Source organism: Leptosomus discolor, chromosome 1 (assembly GCF_034619465.1).
Source record: "Leptosomus discolor isolate bLepDis1 chromosome 1, bLepDis1.hap2, whole genome shotgun sequence".
NCBI classification, from domain to species: Eukaryota; Metazoa; Chordata; class Aves; order Leptosomiformes; family Leptosomidae; genus Leptosomus; species Leptosomus discolor.
Window position 1 is genome coordinate 67,389,850 of NC_141391.1, and position 24,327 is coordinate 67,414,176.

Genomic DNA, 24,327 nt, shown 5'->3' on the forward strand with positions numbered 1-24,327 from the left:
GGGAGGGTGGCTGAGTGGCGGAGGAGGAGGAGGAGGAGGAGGGGAGCGGAGGCGGGGACCAACCGGCCCCGGCCCAGCCCAGCCCAGCGCCTTGCCCCGGCCGGACACGGCGCCCGGGGCGGAGATGGCGGACGAGCCCCAGAAGAAGCCGCACTTGTCGGCCTTGGTGGGGCATACCAACGGGCTCACCAAGCCCGCCTCGCTGGCCGCCGCCACCCGCGCCGGGGGAGGAGGAGGAGGAGGAGGTGGGGGAGGCGCGACCGCCTCCTCCAAGAAACTCGTGATCAAGAACTTCAGAGGTGGGTGCGGGCCGGGCCGGGCCCTCTGCCCCGGCAGGTGCGCCCTGCCCCGCCGCCCGGCCCCGTCCCGACCTTTGTTTACGGCGGGCCCGGCCGCTCCCCGCCCCTTCCCCGCAGCCAGCGGCCGGGCCGGGGCGGTGGGGGGGGGGGGGGGCCCGCCGCTGTCACCCGCCCCGCTGCCTTATCTGGGCGAGGGGACGCTGCGACCGGGCTGATAACCCTCCCCGCAGCCGTCACCATGGCGGTTTAAGGGCTTACGCGGACACGCGTGGGGCTCCGTGCGTGGGGGCGGCGGGAGGAGCAGCGCGGCGCCGGCTTGCGCCCTGCAGGAAGCGGGCAGAAAGCCACCTTAGTGTCACAACTAATTAAAGCGAGGCGAGGGTTACCTCGCTGAGAGTAACGCGGGGGTAAAACAGAAGAGCCCCGCGGCTGGAGCGGCCCCGGGGCCGCCGGCGGGATGGCGGTGCCGGCTGTGCCCCGGCCGGGCAGGGTCCGCGCCCCGGCCCCAAATGCACCGTGCAAAGGTTTCCTCGCCTTGGGTGGAGTTGGTAACCCCCTCCTTGTGCCAAACTCAAACGATCAAGCACAACATGGTCCTTGAGAAGGATTGGTACAGGCTCCCATTGGGCGGCTAGTTTTCAACTACCTGTATCTTCCTTCGCAGAAAGACCCAAATTACCAGATAATTATACTCAGGACACCTGGCAAAAACTTCACGAAGCAGTGGGAGCAATACAGAGTAGCATTTCTATTAAATACAACCTTGAAGAGCTCTACCAGGTAAGGTGTATAGGGGTTTTTTCAGTTTAACAGAAGGAAGATTAACTGCTTTGGGACTTTCACAGAGCTACACATTTAACATAATGCGTTTTGGTTCTTTAAAAGCTTATGTTTTCTGCACTGTTTACTCCATACTCTGTTTCTAGTCAGTTTGCAGTTTTATATATCAGTTCCTTGGGGAGCTACCAGGATCTGGGCCCATGAAAAAGCAGTTTATGTTGGGAGACACAGAAAGCTGTGTCTGGGCAGGGCTTAGATTTAAGTCTTGGTCTCTTCATAACAGTGCCTACTCAAGATGCTGAAAATGGGATGTTGCTCTCGCTGGGTTATGCAGATACATATTTTATGATGATTTCTCTTTTGTACGTGCTCTTGTGAATAGTAATGTTGAAATCATTGTTATTCGATAATAACAATTAGACTTCAGCATCAATACCATTTGGGGAATTAAAAAAGAATCTTGATTGAGCAGGCAACAAACTGTCAGTTTACCTGTGTTTTAGATTACTGTTACATTTTTTTTAACAATCAGGATCTTAATTTTTTAATTAAAATGGTGAAAAAGTGTTTCTGGAACATCTGGGCTACTGGAGAGGGAACTAGGAAGGGTAAAAGAGAGAAATAGTTATGAGCCATTTCTTTCTTTCTCCATTTATATATGGTTTAGTTCTATATTTATGTGCTTTGAGGTATTTAACTGAAATAGTAATTTTTTTACAATGATCATCTTAGAGAAACGTACTGATGTACTAAGTTCTGCTGCATAGCTTAACTTAATTAAGAATTTTCTGTGGGTGCAGGTGTTTGATCTGCAGATGTGGATCTCATTGCCAAATTGGGACTTAAGTCGTTATTATGCTCATCTAAAAATTTCTAAATGTTCGGTTGAGGTAGGTTTGATGTTGTCTGTAAAGCAAAGACTGTGAGGGAGGAGAAAGCCAGCAGTCCGTATTGGGTCCACACTCAAGAAAATCAGGATGAATTTGAAAGCTGACTATACTTGTCTCTGTGATTAGTTAGGGTATACGATATATGGGTCTAAAATGGCTGATTATGTAAATGGATATTGACTTAATATAATTTATTCCCTTTAAATAGATAACTTGCCTGTGATCTGTTCATCTCAATATTTGCACGTTTGCAGAGTTTGAGTTACATAATACGTTTTATGGTTTTACACTCAGCATTTGAAAAATCCTGCTTTTTCATGACTGGCTATAAAAAACCCACAAAAAAACCTACAGATGCTTTGAGCGTTACCTAACTTGTTTTCAGAGGCTCAGAAATGAGATTATAGTAACGTGGATATGAAATCGCCAGGGTACAGACTTGAGTTTTGGCAGAAGAGGAGGAGAGAGTTTTCAGATAAACTATGAAGAGAGAACTGTGCTTCTTGCTTTTTCTGTTTGCCTGCTTATTTGTAAAAACTGTCCAAGGACAGTCCAATAATCTGCAAGGCAGTGGTGCAAATCAGCAAGATTTCTGCACGGTGAGGGGTGGCAGTCAGCCTGCCTACGCAGAGAGAAGTACTCACCCTCCTGCCAAAGGAATAAAAGATGAAGTTCAGCATCCATCAGAAACCTGATCTGTGCTTACAGATCGTTTTAACTGCCTGTTGGTGAGCACCGAGTCACCCATAGGGGAAAATTTCTCTGTATGCATCAGTTCTCACTGTCGGGGTTTGGGTTGTTTTTTTGTTTTTGAGGCTTTATCTGACATTATGAGAGGAAGTGAGGGGCCTTAGTAGAGTTTGGTGTGGTGAGTGGGCTGCCTTTGAACTTTCTGATTTATTTATTTAATTTGGCACGGTGGCTGAGGAAAAACTGAAGAACAATGACAAGACTTTGTGGGGAGCCCGAAGGATACTCCTTTCCAGGCATTAGAGGCAGCATGGGATCAGGCATGAAGGTGCTTGGCAGAGATGTAGTCAGTAAGCCACGGGAGGGTGGCAGCCAATTTTTTTTGCGACTAAAATAGAAATGATGTCTGGGATTGGTGGTAGATTGCACAGATTTTGATAGAAGTAGCTTAAACTTGATGGGATAGAGAAAGTGGGGCAGTGCAAAGAATTGCCAAGTGAGGAGTGAGTGATAAAAATAATGGAAAAAGAAAATTCCCTTTGCAGCAAGGTCCTAAATAACCTGAACTGGAGCAGCACAGCCCTCCTGGAGGACGTAGAGTTAGGGCAGTGTAATAGGTGAAGGAAGAAAAATTATGAGAGTCCTGACCAGACTTTTGTTTGGATGGATGGATAGGAAGGGCTATGTCTTAGGAAACATAACAAACTATCTGCAACATGATTAATGTGTGAATACTGTTTGTTGCAGATGTCATTTTACTTACCTGTTTTAAAACCAGATAAAAAACCTAATATAGGCATTGTATGATAGTTTTGTTTGTTTGTTTGCCTTCTTTAATGTTGTGTCAAAATTGAGGAAGCCATAGTTGATGTGCATTTAAATAAAATGACATCAGGAGGTAGAATTACCTGATGGGCTGGTCTCTGGGGAGAAGATTCACTGTGTTTTGGAAGACAAACTCTTCAGGATGTTAGAACCTACAGAGGAAATACAAGAAGTAGCAATAATTTGCATGCTAAATGTTAAAACAGAAGACTGCTCAAAACAAGCTACTAAAAGGTTGATTTGAAACAGAACTTTTACTAGATTTGTGTGGGTGAAGAGTCTAAAAGTGTTGTCTGTCTTATATCCTTGTAGATGTGATAATTACTGTAGCTTTTTTCCAAAATAATTGTGTGCAAGATGAATAAAAGTGAAATCAAATTTCTTCAGAAAGAAAAGTAGCAAAAAATCTGAATGAAATGAAAGCTGAAGAAGGAGGAAATTACTAGATTTAATGCCCCCCCCCCCCCCCCCATCAAAAAATGCAGTAAGGTGCTAGTAGAGGCAGCACTGGGGTGATACGGCTGCAGTTTGAAATACACTTTAAGCCAGCACTGTTGCCCAAAGCAGCAGCCCCACTTTCCCCCTCACCTCTCTCTGGGCCCATACACTTGCTAGCCCATGTGTTTGAGTGGTCTTAAACTGAAACAGTGTGAAGACCATTTACTAATGCTTTGACAGAGTCACATGCTGGCATTAAGCACCATAATGTTTCATATTACAAAGAAATAAGACACACCAAAAAAAGCTAAAATTTGGGCAAAACTGAGTAAAGGCCAAACACTGGGAAAATACTGAAACTTTGTCCAAGATCATTGATGCTATCAGAAAATTGGTCAACAAAATGTGACACTAGAAATTCTCTGGAGCAAAGGAAAACATTCTTGGGTCAGTTTTAGTTGCCCAGGTGAAATAGTTCTTTAAATCTTAGGCAGTGTTCTCTGTGGTATCTCTGTAGTAGCATAAAGGCAGTTGAGGTGAAGTTAAAGGAGAAGACAGCTGGATTTTTAGTTTTGAAAATCATGTCCAACTCCTTTGGATAATTTTGTATGAAGCACTGAATGGCCAAAAATACTTACTGTAAGCTTTACAGTTCTCACAGAACATTTGGCTGGCTTCGTTGTGATTCATTTCAGATGCTATGGTCTATTAATAAAATAATTTATTGAAATACAGCACACAAGTTAAAATAAAAGTGTGCCTGGAACAAAGTCTAAATATAGGCAGTGGTATCAAGCAAAGGTATGTTTTCTCTTTGGCATTCTCATTGAGTTTCTTATGAGGAAAAGATGTTTCTGTAAGATGACATAATTACTGAATAGCTGAACAGCAGTTTTCTGGAGACGGCCAGAGCTGTCTCAGCGTAGTCTAGGTCAACTGCATAACAACTCAATTTACATTAATCTAGTGACCTCAAGAATGTTTGGTTTTGGGGCAGAATCGGTCTTCTTAGTCAACTATGGATAAATAACTAAATCCTATGAGGTCCCAGTAAATCAGTTGAAGTCTTTTTTTAATGGTTAATGTGGGAGTTTTGTTGGGTTTTTAATTCTCCTCCCAGTTTACATACCTTAGCGTGAGTGTGTGAATCAGTGGAAATACTCAGAAAGAAATAAGTTAATAAAATGACAGGAAAGCATCTGTATTCATTACCATTTAGAGAGAGTGGTTGAAAACTCTACCTTAAAGTTATTCAGAAATGAAAAGATTGTGTTCGCTCCAAAAAAGTGTGTGTGTGCATGCGCTGGAGAATGCACAAAATGGAGCTACAGGAAGAGTTCAGCTGCTAAGCAGTATTTGGAGGGAGGGAAATTTTAGTAATGTTTAGTGGCACATCTGAAATATGACCCAGATGGTGATAGTGGACCTTGTTTGTACATGAAATCTAGCAGTATAAGAAGGGACCAAACTCAGAAAGGAATCATGAAGTCTTAATTATTCTACTTAGTTTGGATAATTTTGTTTTGATGTTTGTTTTTGTGCACAGCTTGGACAGATAATGCTGATTTATTATTTTTTTTTTTCCTCTTTGTTGTTGGCCTTGATTACACAGGCACAAAAATTTGAGGGTTTTTTTTGTCTCATTCATAATCTTTTTTGTCTGTTTGTTTTTAGGCTGTTGAAAATCTCTGTTCTTACAAAGTCTCTGCTACACTGTACAAACAGCTGCGACAAGTCTGTGAAGATCATGTGAAAGCACAAATCCTTCAATTTAGAGAATATCCTTTACTCGTGCACAGAAATGGTTAGAATGCTTAGTTGAAATCACTATTTTTTAGAACAACACTTTGTAAAAATTATACCAGTAATTGCCCATATGTTAAAGAGGTTCTTTGACCACTTATGTATTTTCAAATCGGGCATAAGCAACTTTAGTCATCTGTGTGAGTAATTTTTGTGTACCGATAAGTGGCATGCTAATAACAATTTGCGTATTATTTTAATAAGAATGCAAATTTTACACCTATTCTAGCAAATTTGAATAGCACTGTGATATTTAACAGCAGATACGGATTTTTATGGCAGGTAAGTAGTGGAGATACTTACAGTAGCAATAGTTTAAAAAAAAAAAATTCACTGCAGTAATTTTCAACAACAGTGTCTTCTGTAAAAGAATTCTCAAACACAAAGTACACGTGTGTGACCAATAATAACTGCTGGTCAGCAGCAACGTGCCACGGAGGCATTCAACAAGTCCTTCAGGTATCTTATGTGTACCTTGGGAGGTTCTTGGGAGAGAGCTTCAGGTTCAGGAGATCACTTGGCTGTTTTGGGTGCACTGAAACCTGAAGTTTTACAGTAAATTTCCCCATAGTTTTCTGAAGTTACAGTGCTAGGCTTTTCTTCTGGCTGAACTGGTCACAGAAGTTCCTGTAGATCTTCTCTGGACACCTGGGTGTAGCCAGCCCTGTTTTCTGGATCCTGTTGTGGTTTGCATGCTGAGACTGTGCTTTGTGCGATACTCGTCTTTTGTGTAATAGCCTCGGGGTTGCACTTGCTCAGGCAGTAGGATAAATAAAGTCTACGCCTACCTGGCTGTCCCCACATTCCTGGAGAATGCCTTAGCAAGCAGATGCTGTACTGAACAGATAACTAGGTTACTTTGGGTGCTAGCAGTGTTTCCCAGGTCTCTGTACGTATTTTAGTAGCAGAGAGCGATAGGTTCAGATAGAAAGAAGCAAGGGACTGGGGCCCAGAAAGAACCTGCTTTCCAGGTGAATGCCTTAAACGTGCTTCGGATTGTTACTGTCAGTTTCTTGGTTCACTGCATTCACCAGGTAGGTGCCTACACTCATAAAGATGATAATTTTTTTTCCCCTCTGGTATCTAGCTAACATGGTTTTGGGTTGTGTGGTTTTGGGGTTTGGGTTTTTTTTTTTTGAGCCCCAGTTAAGGAATCTGGCTTCTACATAGCATATAAAGTAAACATAGGTACATAAATCAGCACTGTGAGTTCCCCTCTTGAATGGCAGCTGATTTTTTCCTTACATTTACTTTGATGCATAAAGTACGTTAGTCAGTACAGTAAACATAACTGATCTCTGAGAACCGAATCTTATAGTCTGCTTTAAAGCGGTGTACAGTCAACTGTTTTTTGCATCCCTGCCTTTTCAGACTTCAGATGATCTTCTGAAGAGATGTTTTAAAACTGGTGCTTTAAAACTTTGCTTTCTCCCCACCCTCTGACAGAGCTGGTGGTTTGGGGAGTTGAGAATTTTGTATTTTACAGGTCTACCACTTTATATCCCAAGGACATGAGATCAGATTAATCAGATTTGGCCAGAGGGAATTGGAGATGATACTGTGCAGGAGAGGAAGGTAAAGCCACATTTGGATTTACTCATACGACACATGAGAATTCTGTTACTCATAAATAACAGTTTGATCTGTTGTGTAATGAAGAAAACTATAGTTTACTTAGGGAGACCTGGAGTTGTATGTGAAAAGAGCGGTATTTGGATTTGTGGAGGATTATTTAGAACTGTAACTGCTTTTAAGAGATTAGGGTCACTCCTGTTGTGCGCAGTGTGAACTCATTAAACAAAGAAAATAAACCTTTCTGTCCCTCTCACCTCAGTTGGTGACAAGGTTGTTTTTGACACTGGTGGGATTTCTTGTTTAAATCTGTATCAAAGTTATACAGTACAGCCACTAGATGGTATTACTGAAGAGCAGTGAGTGTTTTTCCTTGAAAACATTGGGAGGCCTTTTGGAGAGCTGCCAGCCTCTGCTGGGCAGAAGCTCTGCAATTAATGGTTTATCCCTGGGCAGTCACAGTAACATTGGAATATCCATGGAGCAGCTTTGCTTAATGGCTGACAAAGATCATTTCTAGAATCTGGCCTCAAAAGATAGTGGCAAGCTAGTTTTCCTTAATACATGCTGTACAGATTCTCTGGATAGTCTTTTATTTTTAAAGAAGATAAATAAATGCTGGCAAGATCATTGCAGACAAATGGTAAGTTGAATGTTTGTTCAGAATACATATCCTTGAGGTGTGAAATCTGGCAGAAAGGAGTTTTAACTTGGAACTGCGTTGCACCTCCTCCTCCAAGTTTCAGCATTGCTTTTCACTTTCCCCTTTGCTAGCTGGGGGTGGTTTTGTTGTTGAAAACTTATGTTCTGTTGTGTTAACTCTGACTTTCATAGGTTTCATATGAAGTTGGAATATCACTCAGAAATGTATTGGCACCTGTTTTCTATGAGTGGAAAGAAAAACTAACCAGGCTATGCTGAAATTGTTTGCTATTTATAATTTTAAGTAATTGGAGAATCCACAATCTTTGCTTTTAGACAACTCTAAGAGCTAGGTTAATTGGTATTTTTAAATTTAATTTAATTTTATTTTATTTTTTTAAAACAGAGATGATTATCCTGATTATAGCACTAAGAAAGATTAAATAACCAAAACTCTCTCTCTCTTTCTGCCCTTCTTGTTCTCTACCTCCAAAATGAATTATGTTACAGAAAATTGTCCCTTTAAGAATGCATCATTATAGTTCTAAACCAGCATTTTACAATGAGTTTTTCTTGCATTTTCACTTAGCTTTGGCTACAGATGCCCCAAACGGTTGAATTTCTATTTTCATTCCTCGAATCCACCATCTCCCCTCCCCTGTGGGAGATTTATTTATCTGAAATAAAAATGGAAAGTGTTATGGAAACTATTCAAAACAAATTAAACAGTCTGGTGAAAATAGGGTTGAAGTTTATTGCCTTGAAAATGTAATTGAACTGGACCTATGTTTTTATAAAAAGGCTTTTGCTATGAACTCTGTTCACTTAAATTACTTTTGAATGTTCTTTTTATTTTTTTTTTCTCCTCAAAGCAACAACCTGTACCAAGTGGCTTTCTTGCCCATGTGCTGAGCTAGCACTTGTGGTATTTAAGAAAAAAAAAAATCGGCCTTGCTGCTGTTTTACTTTAATATGCTTGGCCAGAAACTGTGTCAGCTTGAGAATTACTTCAGAAGCAATGAATTTTTTTAGGGGAGGAGCAGGTGGACAGCTGGGGATAGAAATCTCTCTAGCTGGCCTGGAGGTGAGTCAGTTAGTTACTGACATCCTGAGTTATGCTAATACTAAACTGGAAGCTGGGCAGCCTTTTTATGGGCAAAGTTAAAAATGGATTTTGAATGTGAAAGAGTAATAAGCTAAAAAAACCACCTCCTTCTCCCACTTTTTTAATTTTGAAAAAAGATAATATATTATTATACCTTCTTTCCCTGTTAGATTTATCTCTCTTTTTCTCATGCATTTTGGCAGCTAACTTTTATTATGAAAGGATCTGTTGCACAGCTTATTGCTGTCTCTGCCTAAAGCTTCTTTTTTCAAAAAGCGAAAACCATGGCAGCGTGCTATTTCAGGGTGTTTACTGAATGTCTTGGTGGTACTGCTGGAACAGCTTATGTGTCTCAGTGGCAGTGAAATTCGTAACAGGCTAATAAAACTATTTAGTTAATGGTTATGAATTTGAAAACCGCCTTGGATATGCTTGGCAATACCACTTAGTAATAGTGTTAACATCAATAAATTACCAGTGGCTGTGCGAGTCACGATAAAAGTTGAAAATACATACATTGGTAATTAAGGTGCATGTGTATGCGATGTAGTTTTTCAGAAGTTGCTTTGTAATTTAAAATAGGACATGACGGTGAAGAGAAAAATGTTTTCTTTATATATTTTCAGATCATGATCAGAAGCATTTTCTTATTTTTGGATCGTACATATGTACTTCAGAATTCAATGCTTCCTTCTATATGGTAGGTATCCATGTAAGTATTCCTCGGATCTTTAGTTTGAACATGCTGTTGTATTTACAAAGGTTGAAAATAAATTTTTCACATTGTATTTGATCTGCAGAATAGGTCTCTAAAATTTTGTGTTAATTTATAGAAATACATGTGGCAGTGAGTGCATGTGTCATTTCCTCCTTCCCCAGGAATATTCATTGTAAAGTGAGGGTAAAAGAAGAAAAAGGTCTGTGAATATATGCTGAAAAGTCAAGGCATACATATAGCTGTAGTTGTCACGGCCTGGGTGAGGCTGGCTGTGTGGGGAACCTGCTTGGGGTGCTGCTTCTGCGCCGTAGTGCTGGAGCAGTGTTACTTTAAGTGCTCCTGGATTTGATAAAGTTAAACAGTCCTCTTTTTCTCTGTTGTTTTTTTTTTTTTTTGGTTTTTGGGTTTTTTTTAAATAAGTCAGATACACTGACAAGGTGCAGATCATCTTTCCAGCACTGGCCTCTTGAGAGTCAAGACCTGTGGCTCAGAGTGTTGAGGTGCTGCTGCTGTACTTTCAGCACACCATGGTTGCATCTTTGGGCATTCTGCTTTTAAGCATCCCTCTTGACGGGCATTTTATATCATTACCCAAGCAAACAAATCCAGACTTTGCTGAAAATTTCTAGTATTGTTATGCTGTCTAAAGCAAAATACATGTGGATAACGTACTGAAGTAAGAGCGCACCTTTTCCCTGCCTGGCTGGCTTCTGTGCTCTCAGGTTGTCTGAGGAATCTCACATCCTTCTCCTGCCCCTTGCTTGTCCTGTGGACATCTTTCTTCCCAGCCTCTGCAGTAGCTTTCCTTCAACTCTGCGTAGGCTTCCTTTCAGAAAATGTTGTTGAAGAGGTCTGTTCATACTTCGTGTCTTTTTTTCTTTATACTGGGAAAATTCCCTTTATTGAAATTATGATGCATGTGTTGGAGGTAATAAGTTTTATCTAAGATTCCTCCGTTTTCCTTGGCCAAGACAATGTTTAATAATTGTCTGCTTTGTGGCATAGAGACACCATTCCTCATCCTCTCAGAATGAAAGAAGAATCTGATACAAGTCATCATAAGGTCCTAAACCTACACAGAATTCATGCTTTTGAACAAAACTTATAAATTACACATAGATTGACTGATCCAGGGAATCTTATGTTAAGGTATATGTTCAGATTTTTTTATTAATTTTATAATAGATTTTTTTAAAATAAACAGAGAATGTTATAGTCCATTACATGAAATATGGACAAGCTGGTCACAGTTCTCAGCTAAAGCGCACCTATCTGATAGCATGTAGCCTCCTATTTTTATGATAATTCTTGTTGCAGTTTTCTTAGGGGACAGTGTCAAAAAGAATATACACACCATTAATGTATTCTCTTTCTGTATAATCTATATACACTGTGTATATTTTATATATATTTATATTCCTCAAACTGAGGTACAGATTTTTGATAAGAATCAACAGTGTGATTTATTAATTTTCAATGTCCACACAGGGATATGGGGCTAGAGTTATTTAGAAATCATGTCATTAGTGACAAACAAGTTCAAAATAAGACCATTGATGGAATCCTCCTGCTGATCGAACGAGAACGAACTGGTGAAGCTGTGGACAGAAGTTTGCTGCGGAGTTTGTTGAGCATGCTGTCTGATCTGCAGGCGAGTACAGCAAACTTCACTAATAATGCCTATGTTTAGAAACAGAGTTTGGACTTCTCTAATTCAAATGTTGTACAGAAATAACTTTATCTTCTAGTAAATGTGCTTCAAAATCTAGCTATTAGATTTATAAGATTGCCTCTTCTTTACCCAATGTGCAATCTTTTATTCTCTGTTTTTAAATGAGACCTCTTTGCTTGTTTTCCTTAGCAGAGGTGGTGGCCTGCAGACTCTTAAATAATAGATTTGCAAGTCCTTTAGTATGTGCAATATGTTGACCGTCTTAATCACTCGTTTTCTAATCCTAGTGCTGATTAAATGTAGGGACAAAAAAAGACCACCCCTGTCACTGTAAAAAGGCATCGCTTTTTGGAGTCCAGATCCTGGGTCTGTATCCCAAAAACATCACTATATTGGCAACGTCTTAGCAGCGATGCCAAGGATAGAATGGGATGCAAAGTTAAGGCCAAGGTTTTCAAATAGATAAGGTCAATCTGTAACTTACTGGAACTTTCCATTAGCATAGATACTAAGTAACCAAATGGACTTTAAAATGCTGTGCTTCTGACTTGGGCATAGGTTGTCCTCTAGTTGACATTGCAGCCTTGTGTGGTGTGCAATAAAACTTAGGAGCTGTCTTTCATTCTTAAAAACTGTTGGGGTTGCTCTGTTCCCAAGTGGTGTACAGCATTACAAAACTGGCTGAAGGTTTAAAAAAGAGTTTGAAGAGGAGGACTGCATAAAGCAGTCCTTTTCGGTCGGGCAGCTTACCTGCTTTTCTGCCTTTCATATTAGCCCTCCTGACTTTCATCGGTTACTTTCTCTTGTGTAATAACTAACCATTCTGTTCAAGAAAGAAGGCAAACTTCTGTCAATGATTTTTCAGATCATGTAACCTGGAGGTACGGATCTGATTTGTGTGCTTTTCCCCACCTTTTTTCCCATTGTTATTTGCCAGCTTTCCCTAACTAGTCAACTAGGTGTTGACTTTTTAACATTTATTATTTTTTAGCAAAGTACTCTGCTAACTATCCCCTTTATAGGATCCTTTTTACAGAATTAAATTTAAGTCTTCATTCTCCTTCATTGGCTCAAGTGTGGTTTTCTTTTTTTTCACTAGGGAAACGAACCTAGTCTAATCTGTTCTTTTATAATATCTGTCACTTCACTGAGATGAGATGTGCTCATAGTCCTGTAATTATATGCCAGAATCTCTACTTCTCCGTCTTTCAACAGAAGTTAGCTTCTGGAGACAGATTAATTAATTAAGCAAATCTTTAATTGTTTTCAAATTAAAGATATATCCTACTCATTCCTGGTTTTTAGGCAATTATGCAATTGAGGCCCAGTTGCTGAAAGTTGCTTCCTCCTTGCATAAGTTGTAGTCTATAACTGTTTCTTATTGTAGAGCTTTACACATTTTAGGCAGAAAATAGTTCCATATACTGTTACGCTAATGTTTTTCCAGTTTGAAGGAAAGGAAGGTAAGAAATGAAATCTAGTTTGATTCTGTTGAACATGGAGCTAGTGTCAAGAGAAAGGTGACACAATGAGTTGATGTCTACTTGTGATGCTGAATTAGTGAAGTATTATGCTCTGAATGCTTGTCAAGCCAGAGGCTTCATATTTAAGTTTGCATTGAAAAAAAAAAAAAAAATCAAGCTTTTAAAAGTCCTTAAAAGAAAAAAAAAATGGTCAGAATGTCTGCTCTTCCACCACACTCAAGGAATCTTGCCTTTTTCTTTTCACTAACTGCCCCTCTTTTTACATGTTATTCTCTAGCTACCTTCCCCAGTCTGTTTTCACTATTTTATATAGTTGTCCTTTCTGTCATATCTCCTTTCTATACTAACTGTTAATCATTATGCAGAAATTTTTCAATGTCTGTGATTGGTGGTGGTGCCCTTTTTTACATGCCTTATTCCTTCTCTGGAGAAAGATAATTCATCTTATTGGGTATAATTTGTTTTTCCTAGGCCACTGAGATAAACCTGGCAGATTTGAAGATGCATTACTGAGCGTATTATTATTTTACTGATGGGAGCTACCCGTTTTGTGCCAGAGTTTCACTAGTTGGAAGTTTGGTTTTGTTGTTGCTTTTTTTTTTTTTTTTTTTTTTTTTTTTTTTGCCACAGGATTATCAGTGGGAGCCTTGAGCTCAGGTGGATTGGATGTCACTGCTGTACTGTTGGGTACTGGTGTTGGGCTGTGTGCCTTAAACAGAAGCCTGTCAATTTAGATGATTTAGGCACTGATGACTGAACCTCGCTATTGCTGCACTGGGAAGTCAGCTCTGATCTCAGTCTTTCTAAAACCAGTGGGCAGACAACATTAACACGGGTTAATGCAGTGTTACTCTTGACACTTCTCGTAATTGTGTTTTTGAGATTTTACTTGCCCTCTGTGCCTGAGAGCCAAACTGTGCTACCCTTACTGGCAGCTTAATGTAAGTAACTAATTTCTTGCAGGTTTACAAGGAATCATTTGAACAGAGGTTTCTGGAAGAGACAAATTGCTTATATGCTGCAGAAGGTCAAAGATTAATGCAAGAAAGAGAGGTAGGTGCATGCTGTAGATGATTGCTTTTATGTTCGTTTTACCTGCGATGGGATTACAGGAGAACTGCTGGTAGTGCCGTGGTGTACTAATGTTCGATGAAATTCACTGGTACCCAGGTACACGCATACACATTCAGGTGTTTTGATGTGGACCACAGTATTGTATCAAAGGGAAGAACAGACTCCAGATTGCCTTAGGGTGGAGAAACCCAGTGACATTTTGTGTAGCTAAAGTCACGCTACCGGGAAGTCATTTCCCCATAAAGCTTAAAGGTGTGCCATCCATGTTATTTTTGTCCAAGAGCTATAAAATATCCACTGGCATCATTTTACTATGCGGTTAACACCCAAGTAAACCGTTTACGTTTTTATTGTTTTGTTGTGTTTATTTTGTTGTTTTGTTTCTTTTCCTGATTAGTTAAATTAGTGCAATAGACTTAAGACATTTTTGTTTTCTGTCCGCTTGAGGTAAAATTATGCTCTACAGCAGGCAGCCTGCAAATGTGGTTACCTCTGAAAATGTATGTGTGTCATGGTGGTCTAAAATACAAAGGCTATCTTTATGAATTCCATTTTAACACTGAGTCACTACGAACATTTTGAAAACACCTGTTTACAACGCACTGAGGTGAATCCTTGTGTCTGATCCTGCTCCATTCACCTCGTTCCCTGGCATTCCCCTGACACAGATTTTGAAACTATAAAAGCTGTAAGACTCTCGCTTTTATATGCAGAAAGCTGTGGAAAACCGCAAAAGGAGTAAGGCCTTAAGTTATACAGGATATACACGTATTTATGCATATGTACATATGTGCATCTACAGGCATAGACGTGTGTGTGTGCATACATGTACATATATATGCACGTATGCATAACTGTTTTGATCATTTGAAGCTTGAGTTTCATACCTGTCTTGTAATACATGCTAAATGTTTTAACTCTGCACAGGGACAGATACTCCATTGGAGAAACTGCCGTAGAAATAATGGAACTACATGGTTCGCACCAACTGAAAATATGCTCCGTGATATTTTAAGACCTAGATTAGCTCAGAAGGGATTTGAGAAAAAAATAACTTCCTCTGAAAAAAATTTCAGATTTCTGTTTTTCTTTTACTTTCTGTCAGATGCCGTTATAATACTTCGAATATAAAGTAACATTGATTAATAAAAATACAGATTATGTAGTACGTAACAACATTCTCATGGATTAGTCCTTTCCAATTCATAGTCTCTTTAAATTTGTAGTTTAAAATAATTGTCATGGAACAAGATTATTTGTCTTTCATACCTTTGTTGTTGAACTTGACATTCTCTTGTCTTGCTAGGTCCCAGAGTATCTTCACCATGTTAGTAAACGTTTGGAAGAAGAAGGAGACAGAGTAATAACATATTTAGACCACAGCACACAGTGAGTACAAATATTGTCGTTCTTACCGTAAATCAAGCATCCTTCATAAAACAGTACGATTATCTGTGGTTGTAGAGACACGCAGCTTATTTCTGCGTTATCTTCCAGATAGGATCTTGTTGACAGTGCTTGTGATACAGCTTGATTTTTTTAAGACTTTATTTTTATCAAAACTGCTTTCTTTAAATTCAAAATACGCTTTGAGTACTAGGGGAGAAATTCACCAAGAAACATTTATCAGTGTATACTGAAGTTAACAAAGCATTATGTAGGAACTGAAATTTGCATTATCAAAGTAGCAGCTGATCTTAGCCCGTCGTTTACTGATAACATTAACCACAAATTCCTTGAGGGAAAGAAAGACTTATTAACTGATACTGTCCTAGTAGCTGCCTGTTTTCAGCTTAGGGTATTTTTCTGAACCTGATGTCATTTGTTTGGATCTCTCTCAAATGCTTGCACTGTCTCACTGAGATTCACATAAGCTTTTCCATCTGTGCCAGCCTTTGGCTAAGAGTTCCACTCATGCACTAGCCACAGCATGATAAATTGCCTCCTTTTGTTTAAGTCTGGCTCCCAGTACCATTGCTGATGACCCCAGTTCTTGCATTGGAAGCGAAAGCGATCAGTCGGTTCCCTTCCACCTTTACCCTGCCTGTCAATGCACTGTATCCCTGCTAACTCATCTCTTTGCCAGAAAGAAGAGTCATAACTCATGTAGTTGTTCCTCTTGTAGCTGCTGTTGCGTAGTTTTGATCATCCCTGTTCCCTTTTCTGAAACTTTCCAAATTCTAGTTTAATCTTTTTGAGATGGAGGAACTAAAACTGTGATTTGTATGGAGGGTCAGACAAGTCATTGATGGGCCATTTCAGGAAAGGTGATGTTTTAGCAAAAGTAGGGGCATAAAGTGGCTGCTGCTACGTAAAAGGTTTCCATCAATCCGAGTCAAGCAGCTCTTCTAGGAAATCTAAATTAAGGGTTTGAGAACCAGCTTTATAAAACCTAACTCGGAAAGAAATGATTGGGTTATTTTGTTGTCATCTTGTAAGCAGTGGTAGAAGTTTAAACACTGAAATTATTATCCCTTTGCACTTCAGACATTTCTTTCTTCTTTTAGGCTACGAAAGATGTGAAGGAAAACTTGCCATTATTTTTCAGTCCTGTCTAAAGTGAATGTATCAAATATTTCATTAATAGGAAAAAGTAGGGAAAGTTCAAGGACAAATTTAACATGTTTTGCAAATTTGAGTCTTGTCGTTCTAGCTCAGTTTTATGCTTATGTAGGTGCATAACACAATTAGATGAAAAGTTTGAGTTTTGAACATCACCAGCATGTATTGTGTTGTTTTGGAGTTCGAACTCTTGGAGGTTTTTGTTTTGTTTGTTTGCTTTTTTGTTTCCAAGAAAACATCAATTTGACTTTTTTCCAGAAACATTTTTGCATTGATTTTTTAGTATCTAAACTTCTCTCTTCTACTGTGGAAGAACTGGCTTTTTAGTGTTCAAACCTGAATTTCTTTTTTTATGTACATGGTTTTTTGTTTTCTTTCCTGACTTATATCACATGTGACATTTTTGTCTTAATTTGCAGCCTCTGTTTTAAGTTGAAAATTTTTTGTATTATAATGTAAGTTATTCACAAATACACTGTGACAGGAGCCAATTCACTTACACTCTAATACTTCTAATATACTTTTCTTGCCTTGTTTAGGAAACCACTGATTGCTTGTGTGGAGAAGCAGCTACTAGGAGAACACTTATCAGCTATTTTGCAAAAAGGTATTTTTTTTAAATTAATGTAATCTCTGATAAGCAACAGATTCTCATACCCTGCAATAACTATAAACTCCACAGCTTTTATTTAAGGAGGTATATTAGCTGTGGGAAAAACTTCCACAGATACAGAAAGCCAACCCTGTGACTGTTACAGCCACTGTGACAAGTAAATTGTATGTGTGGACACAAATATCTAAAATATCATTCCATATTTGTAAAGGTTGCTAAACCTCCTAAATCTCCTTAGACTTGTGGCAGTGGGCTTAAGAATTAAACCTTTGGAACTGCTTATTTCCTAGAATTATATAAACTTCTAAACGAGAGCTGCAGTTACTGTTGTAGCTTCTTTTATGTGATAATCATGCAGCTCAAATGCAATAGCTTCGCATATTCTTGTGATTGTGTAGTTGAAGATTCATGAGTTACGGGAACTGGCAACATTCCAAGGTAATTCCTGTGCTTTTGTCTGAATTTACCTTTTGTCTGGCAGTTTCAGACGAGCTGCAGTCTTCTTAGAAAGTCCTTATTCAGACATTGGTGTCTTTAAATCACCATTTCTTTGTTCCTCTTAACTTTTAATCTCTCCTTTTTCTCTGAATTTTTGAGTTTGGTCAGTATTCCCTGATCTTTTAATACTTTAAATGATCCTTTCCTTTTCTCGCAGTAGCCATATTTTAGGTTTTAGATCTTCTAGTAAATTGTCCTTACGTCTTTGTTTCCTTTACTGCTGCGAAACAGATGTCCCTAGTAGTCTGGTATCTTCAAGCTCCATCACATCCATGTTTATGAATACTTTCAGGTTGTTACACATACCCCTTTCACTTCTGTCTTCGTCACCTTGAAAGGTAGACATAGGCTTACAGTTTTCTCTGAACTACTGTGGGAATAGGTTATTTCACTGTTTTCAGTGCATTTATAAAAATAAGCATAGTCGCTCCATCTTAGCTATTCTTAAGCTCATCATAAACAGAATATAAGAATAATTAATTTTTTGTTGATACATGTCAATTTTGCTTAATCTTTAATTCATGTATTATTTTTAAGTAGTTTTTCCAGTGACATACTTGTTTATCAGTTGGCTTAACCAGAGAGTGTGTGGTCTTGTTTCAACCTGAATTTTTTCTTGGTTTATAATGTATATATACCATCCATGTAAATATGGAAAGATTTGTACGTTTTTCTAGTTACTGTGTTTTAGGACTGTAGTGTGGTTGGATCAGCTTTTGCATTCTATGTCTACTTAAAAAAAGAAAAAAGAAAAAAAGTCCAGCATCACTTGACTTGTGTAACTTTCTGCATTCATTTGAGCCAGGACACATTGTAATTTGCTTATAACATCCTAGTATTCCATGCAAGGAGAATAAGATACTGCCTTCTGTAGGTTTTTTTTTTTCCTTAGGAGAAGGCATGTGATGTAGCCAGTTTGATATGATGATGGGGGGGAGCTTACAAATGCAGGGTATGTATAAGAAACTTTTTTCCTTGTATTACTGCAACTGTCATTGCCTAGGTATTGGTGGGATATTTCATTGCAAGTAGACTAATTTTTTCCAAGGCTGTGGCAGTACTTTCTGGAAGTTGTGTGAAGCCTTGTGTCAGAGGACTTTTCCTGTTTGTCTGTCTCATTTATCAAATATGTGACAAAATCCTTTTTTCAGTCACACAGGTTGTATGCCAGAGGAAGAAGGAAGGTTAAACTTATCATCTAGGTTATAATAAAGCGGTTGGTGTCTTTAAATGAATAGGAGGTGATGCTTGGATATAACTTCCTGTTCAATGCCAAAAGAACACCAATTACGTGTATTCAAAACTTTGTGATCTGTTGTCTTACATTTAAAGTGTGCCTGTTCTTCTGATATCTCAAAAGTTTAGGGAATCTCAAAATATCAGACAAAAGTTTACTTGATATCATTCTTGAACGTTGATTGCCTTTCTGAATATGTAAGTTAGTTATAATATACAGTGAAAGTATTTTTAAGATGAAGAATGTAGTAGAAAATGACATAATTCAGTAGTGATTGAAAATCCTTTGTAATCTCATACTATTTAAAAATTGGAATTAATGAAGTGTATTTTGTGAAGTAGAACAGTTGTATGGTGTCAGCTACACTGATGATGTGAATTGTCAACCTGTGGTAAAAAAAAAAAAAAAATCATCAAGCTTTCTGGATTTAAAAGAATGCCGTAAATCTTTGATGCTACCCTCCCATATTTCTCAAGCCACTGTCACCAGCACCAGACGATGTATCTCTGATTATATTTGAACTACATTTATCATATTCTCAAATGTAAAATGTAAAACTGTGTACATAGTTGTTACACTTCACACTTTGTCTTGAGCTTCACTTCTGGATTTGTTAGTCCAAAGCTTAGTCTCCTGTAGGGTGAATTGATAAAGGCAGAATCTGTTCCTTGGAAGGAATTTGTAGTCTTGTGCTATTCCATCGGTACAAGTGTAGGCAATTCATAGCACATTCTTAATATAAAAATACGGCTCAGCGCACTCCACAAAAAATCTTGTGAAATATTTATATTTACTGTAAATTTGGGGCAGTTTACTTAGCTAACTGTTTTCTGACCCTTTTTAGAGGTTCTTGATAAAACTGTACACTTCAAATCAAGCACCGTTCATAAACATTCTGCAAAAGACTTACAGTCAACACCTTGTTGGGAAAGTACTTCAGCTGAAATAATTTTCAAATAGTAAAATCATTTCAACCAGTTTAAACAAGGGACATGTTAACCCTGAACATACCACCTGCTTTCAGAAATTCAGTCTTAAAAAGTTCATACTTTTTAAGCACATTGCAGGCTCATGTCTTTTGATTTATTTCTAACTGTTTTAATGCAACTGTATTTAGATTTGCTCTTTCTTCTAATTTCATTTTTTTAGGGCTTGATAACCTGCTTGATGAAAATAGAATATCAGATTTGACCCAGACATACCAGTTGTTCAGCCGGGTAAAAGGTGGGCAGCAGATCCTTTTGCAACACTGGAGTGAATACATCAAGGTATTTTGAAGATCTCTTACTAATGCCAAAATTTATGCAATTTGTGCTGTTACCATATATTTCTTTTATCAAAACCAAGAATAATATGTATGTGTGTGCATCAAAACTTTCTTTTAGGCAAATATGAGGAGGGTTGTTAATGATTCCCCCTCCCCAGTAACAGTCACGTGATGAGAAACAGCAACACCTAAGTTTTGGTTTTAAATTTCTGCTTGGAAATTGCTTTCCTTACAAGTTTCAGTGTTATACAAGAAATTATGTTGGTTTGCTTTGCTTTTAAATAGAGCCACTTGGACGTGTGTTTAGAGTATGCTGGACTGTGCTAGGTGTTATGTTTTGCTACAAATAGACTCAACTGTTTACATATCTGCAAAATCAGTGAAACATCAGTGTGTAGCGATTCTGCTGCAGGTTAGCAGTGCTACATGTAGCCAGTCTACAGCAACGCTGATTAATGTTTAAGCTGTTTGGGAAGGGATACTCCTCTTGAAAATAATCCGTCATCAAAGTCGCATTTAGTTGCTTCAGGTTTGTTTTGCTGGGCATGGTATGCCTATAGTGTGCTGCCCCAAAGAGCTTGCACACGGTGCTCTTGCAAGACGAAAGCAGGAAAGCTTCATGGAAGATATTTTCTGTGGAATTGGTAATTCCTGACGTGGTGCTCCTCCCCTGAATCACCCATGTGTTCGACCCTCAGGACTGAGCGCACAACATCAGTTCATTTCAGAGGTGCCTCTCCTGCACACCCATGTCTGGAGTTTGGCGTAGTCCACCAATGTGCAGCCCATGGTGGTGGGATGTAGTCGCCCCTCTGCCCCACAGAACCAAGATGGAGTTTGCTCTGCAGAGTGTGGTCCAGTGTCTCCATATGCAGCCTGTGGATCCCTAGGCAGCTGGGCCAATTGGACAACTTGCCGTGGCTGAGAAGGAACATCTTTCTTCTTCCTTGCTCCCAGATCACGCTCCTGACTTAACCCATGTGCTGCCTGCTGCTCCATAGACTCTTTAGTGATCTGTTTTAACTCAGTACTTGGGCAAGGTCAGTTTTATGCTGGGTTGAATGAGCTAAAGAGGCTCACAGAAAAGTCCGTGTACTGGCCCAAGGAAAGAAACAGGAGTTCAGGACAGGTAGGAAAACAAGGGAAGGAGGACCAGAACCTCTCCTTTCACAGCAGCAAGTTGTTAAGTTGGCTTATTATACCTCATGTCTTGCAGTCAGACCTTTTACAGCTTTGTTTTTAAGATATTTTTTTTTACGGACTCGAAAAGCTAGAAACCGTTTTCTATAGTGTTCGTAGATTTCCTCCTTTCAAACGTTCTGTATGATGGAATGCATTAAAGTGAGGCTTCAAGAACTTTTATCTTGTGAGCCAGTGTAACAAAAAGCACAGAGAGCATGACAAGTTACTGGGGTGAAGATCTGTGCTCTACTGTAGTCACCTTTTTATGATTTCAGAAGTGCCGCTTAGCTTTCTGTATCTCGGTTTGCAGAATGGGGGGAAGGCCCTGCAATTTGTGAACGTAACTGGTAGAGACTGTGAGATGTCCAAAAGATGTGTTGATGAGGGGGAGATTGTGCTAAGTGTTAAGATATGATGGTCTAGATGATCTTCAGAAGTTCCTCCCAACACAAACCATTCTGTGATACATATATTGAATCGGAGGACCTTGGGCAGCCTTGTGTTTGGCTTCACTCTGAAATGTTCCTTGAGAAAGATCTCAATGAAAGATTGGAGTGGATAATTAGATATTGAAGTGAAAATTCTGAGGTTTGGGAGGGATTTCCCCATCCCTCTGTGACTGTTGTGGCAAACATACTTCAGTTGATGGAAATGTATCCATTGAATATTGTTTTGCTGTTACTGTGCCGATGTTCCTCTTTCTCACCTTGGAAAACTGATCATTCTGTCTTGGGTGCTGATCAGTGTTACTAAGCAATTGTAAATTGTCCGATACATTAAAATACTCCCTTACAGGATATTTTGGTTCACTAGAAAAATGGTATTATACCTCTAGCTTTAAGGCGAGAAATGTAGGAACAAGAAAAGAAATTCAAGTCTATGGCTGCTTCTTGCAAATGGGAAAGTTTTTATAAGCCCTTGCTGGAGGAGAAATCTTGGAGTCATGAGCAGCGGTTGAATGTTTGCAACTCGTTCCATCACTAGAGTGCTCTAAGTGGATTTAAGAAAAATAGTGCAAAGTTTTCCATTACACTTAACATTTCTGAGGCAATTTCCATGTAATTTCTTTTACATGAATCATGTAGTTCTGTATCTAACTGTGAACTTGCACATCATACAGTCATGTCTACTGTGTATTTTTTTTTAGCTTTGTCTTAGATGTATTTAATCTTTAAATCAAACACTAATGTTTGAAATCCATTAATGTATGTCTGGGTTTTTATTTTAAATTTCAATGCATCTCATTTTTTGAAAACTTGAAGTCACATAAGTAGCTCTGTAAAAAAAATTCTTCTTTCTAATGATAAATTTTGTAAGAGTAAATGTGTCTGTTGGGGGAGATAGGTAGCACTCTGAAGTATTTTATTATCAAAAGTGTTTGTTTTACAGAACTTTGGGACAACAATAGTGGTTAATCCTGAAAAAGACAAGGATATGGTGCAAGAGCTACTAGATTTTAAGGATAAAGTGGACCATATCATAGAAGTGTGCTTTCAGAAAAATGAAAAATTTATAAACTTGATGAAGGAGTCCTTTGAAACATTTATCAACAAGAGACCAAATAAGCCTGCAGAATTGATAGGTACACAAATATTTTTCTGTAAAATATTTCAAAAATCTATAGAAAGCATGATAAGATAATGCTGCTGAGTGTGCTAGTGCAATAGTGGTACAGTACGCATTCTGCTTTAGCAGACTCGTTTTTGGGGACACGAGGCAAAAGTTAACCTGGGAGCGTTGCGGGTTCGAAAAGCTTGGGTGTGCTGTTAGGTGTGTGCGCGGCGCCCTGACGGAGCATGCCAACTTCTGCTGTCCCTGCGCTCTGCTTCTTGCACGGTGCCTGGTGCTAACAACCGCTCAGAGAGCGTAATGCTGATGCTACGAGTGGAGTAAATGGTTAGGGGGAAGAGTAGCTGTTGCAAAAAATAGGGAACTGTTTTTAATTGTATAGTAGAGGAGTTCTTTGGATGTTACAGATCTCTCAGAAAGGACTAAATACAGCCCATCCGTCTACCTTGAAGGCTGAAGTTGGGAGAACAATTTTAAAGCCTTCACATACAAGGAGTTTTAATAGAGAAAAAAAAATTACTACCTTGAAGGGGCAACTAGTGCTTATTAAGGGGAAAAATAATAAAAGCATCTTAAGAATACTATTATTGGGTTCATCCCTGATCTGGCAAAAGCTGTTCTGTCTGTTTTGCCTGCTCAAGACTGGAGCTGTAGCATTTTACACCAGGAGAGGATCCTGCTCCTTGGTTGTTTGTTTTTCTCTGTACATTCTTTTGCCTTTATTCAACTTATTTTGTGTTATCCTTCCAAAACCAGCTTTATGTAGGACAAATTGCACAACCTAGTGATACAGGTTAAAGCCATGAGATGGGCTGCTGTCACTTGTGGATTGTGGTGTTTCAGCTCCTGCAAAGGTTTCCTTCTTATGCAGAAGGTTGTGTGAGGATGCTAATGTGGCTTAATAAATACTTAGCTAAACTCATGGCTTAACCTTATTTCTGACACTCCGAAGCTACTAACTTGAAAGCATTGCTTCTGTTTAAATTTTGGTATGCTCCTACCAAGGAGCATGAGGGACATGGTAAGGGTCTAAAAAAATATAGTCCTCTCTGTGTCGTTTGTTTCTGTTTCTCATAAAATACATTCATATGCATCGTACACTTCAAAACATTGTCTTTCAACAAGTAATGTGCTCGCTGTGACTATAACACAAAATGTGGGAATTTTTAATGCATTTGTTTTAATGATTATACCGTATTCATTTTTTTTCTTGGACAGTTCCTTTTCGTGATATTTTTCCTTTATGGCAGTAGTACAGTAGGGCTCTATCATTCCACTGAATATGGGTATGGGAAAGGGAAACCAGAAAATATGACACTTATCATATATTTTAACATCCAGTAATATTTAACATATAGTAATATTTCAAGTGGGAGATGCTTAAGTTGATTATTTTAAATTTTTTTT

At 38.9% G+C, this 24,327-nt stretch overlaps 1 protein-coding gene across 2 annotated transcripts in view; it reads left to right on the plus strand.

Annotated features, from left to right (window-relative positions):
* Window positions 1-109: 109 nt before the first annotated feature.
* The window catches only part of CUL4A (cullin 4A), a 39,891-nt gene continuing 15,673 nt past the window's right edge, over window positions 110-24,327 (plus strand). The window contains exons 1-11 of one of the 2 annotated variants that reach the window (XM_086476860.1): window positions 110-299; window positions 964-1,079; window positions 5,597-5,700; window positions 7,871-7,940; window positions 9,671-9,744; window positions 11,251-11,413; window positions 13,882-13,971; window positions 15,299-15,381; window positions 17,094-17,161; window positions 20,052-20,170; window positions 22,741-22,933. In XM_086476860.1, the coding sequence (XP_086332986.1) occupies window positions 125-299; window positions 964-1,079; window positions 5,597-5,700; window positions 7,871-7,940; window positions 9,671-9,744; window positions 11,251-11,413; window positions 13,882-13,971; window positions 15,299-15,381; window positions 17,094-17,161; window positions 20,052-20,170; window positions 22,741-22,933 (1,255 nt within the window). In that variant the 5' untranslated portion in view covers window positions 110-124. Of the gene's footprint in view, window positions 300-963; window positions 1,080-5,596; window positions 5,701-7,255; window positions 7,301-7,870; window positions 7,941-9,670; window positions 9,745-11,250; window positions 11,414-13,881; window positions 13,972-15,298; window positions 15,382-17,093; window positions 17,162-20,051; window positions 20,171-22,740; window positions 22,934-24,327 lie in introns of those variants that run through there. The other variant, XM_086476852.1, reaches the window with a different exon arrangement.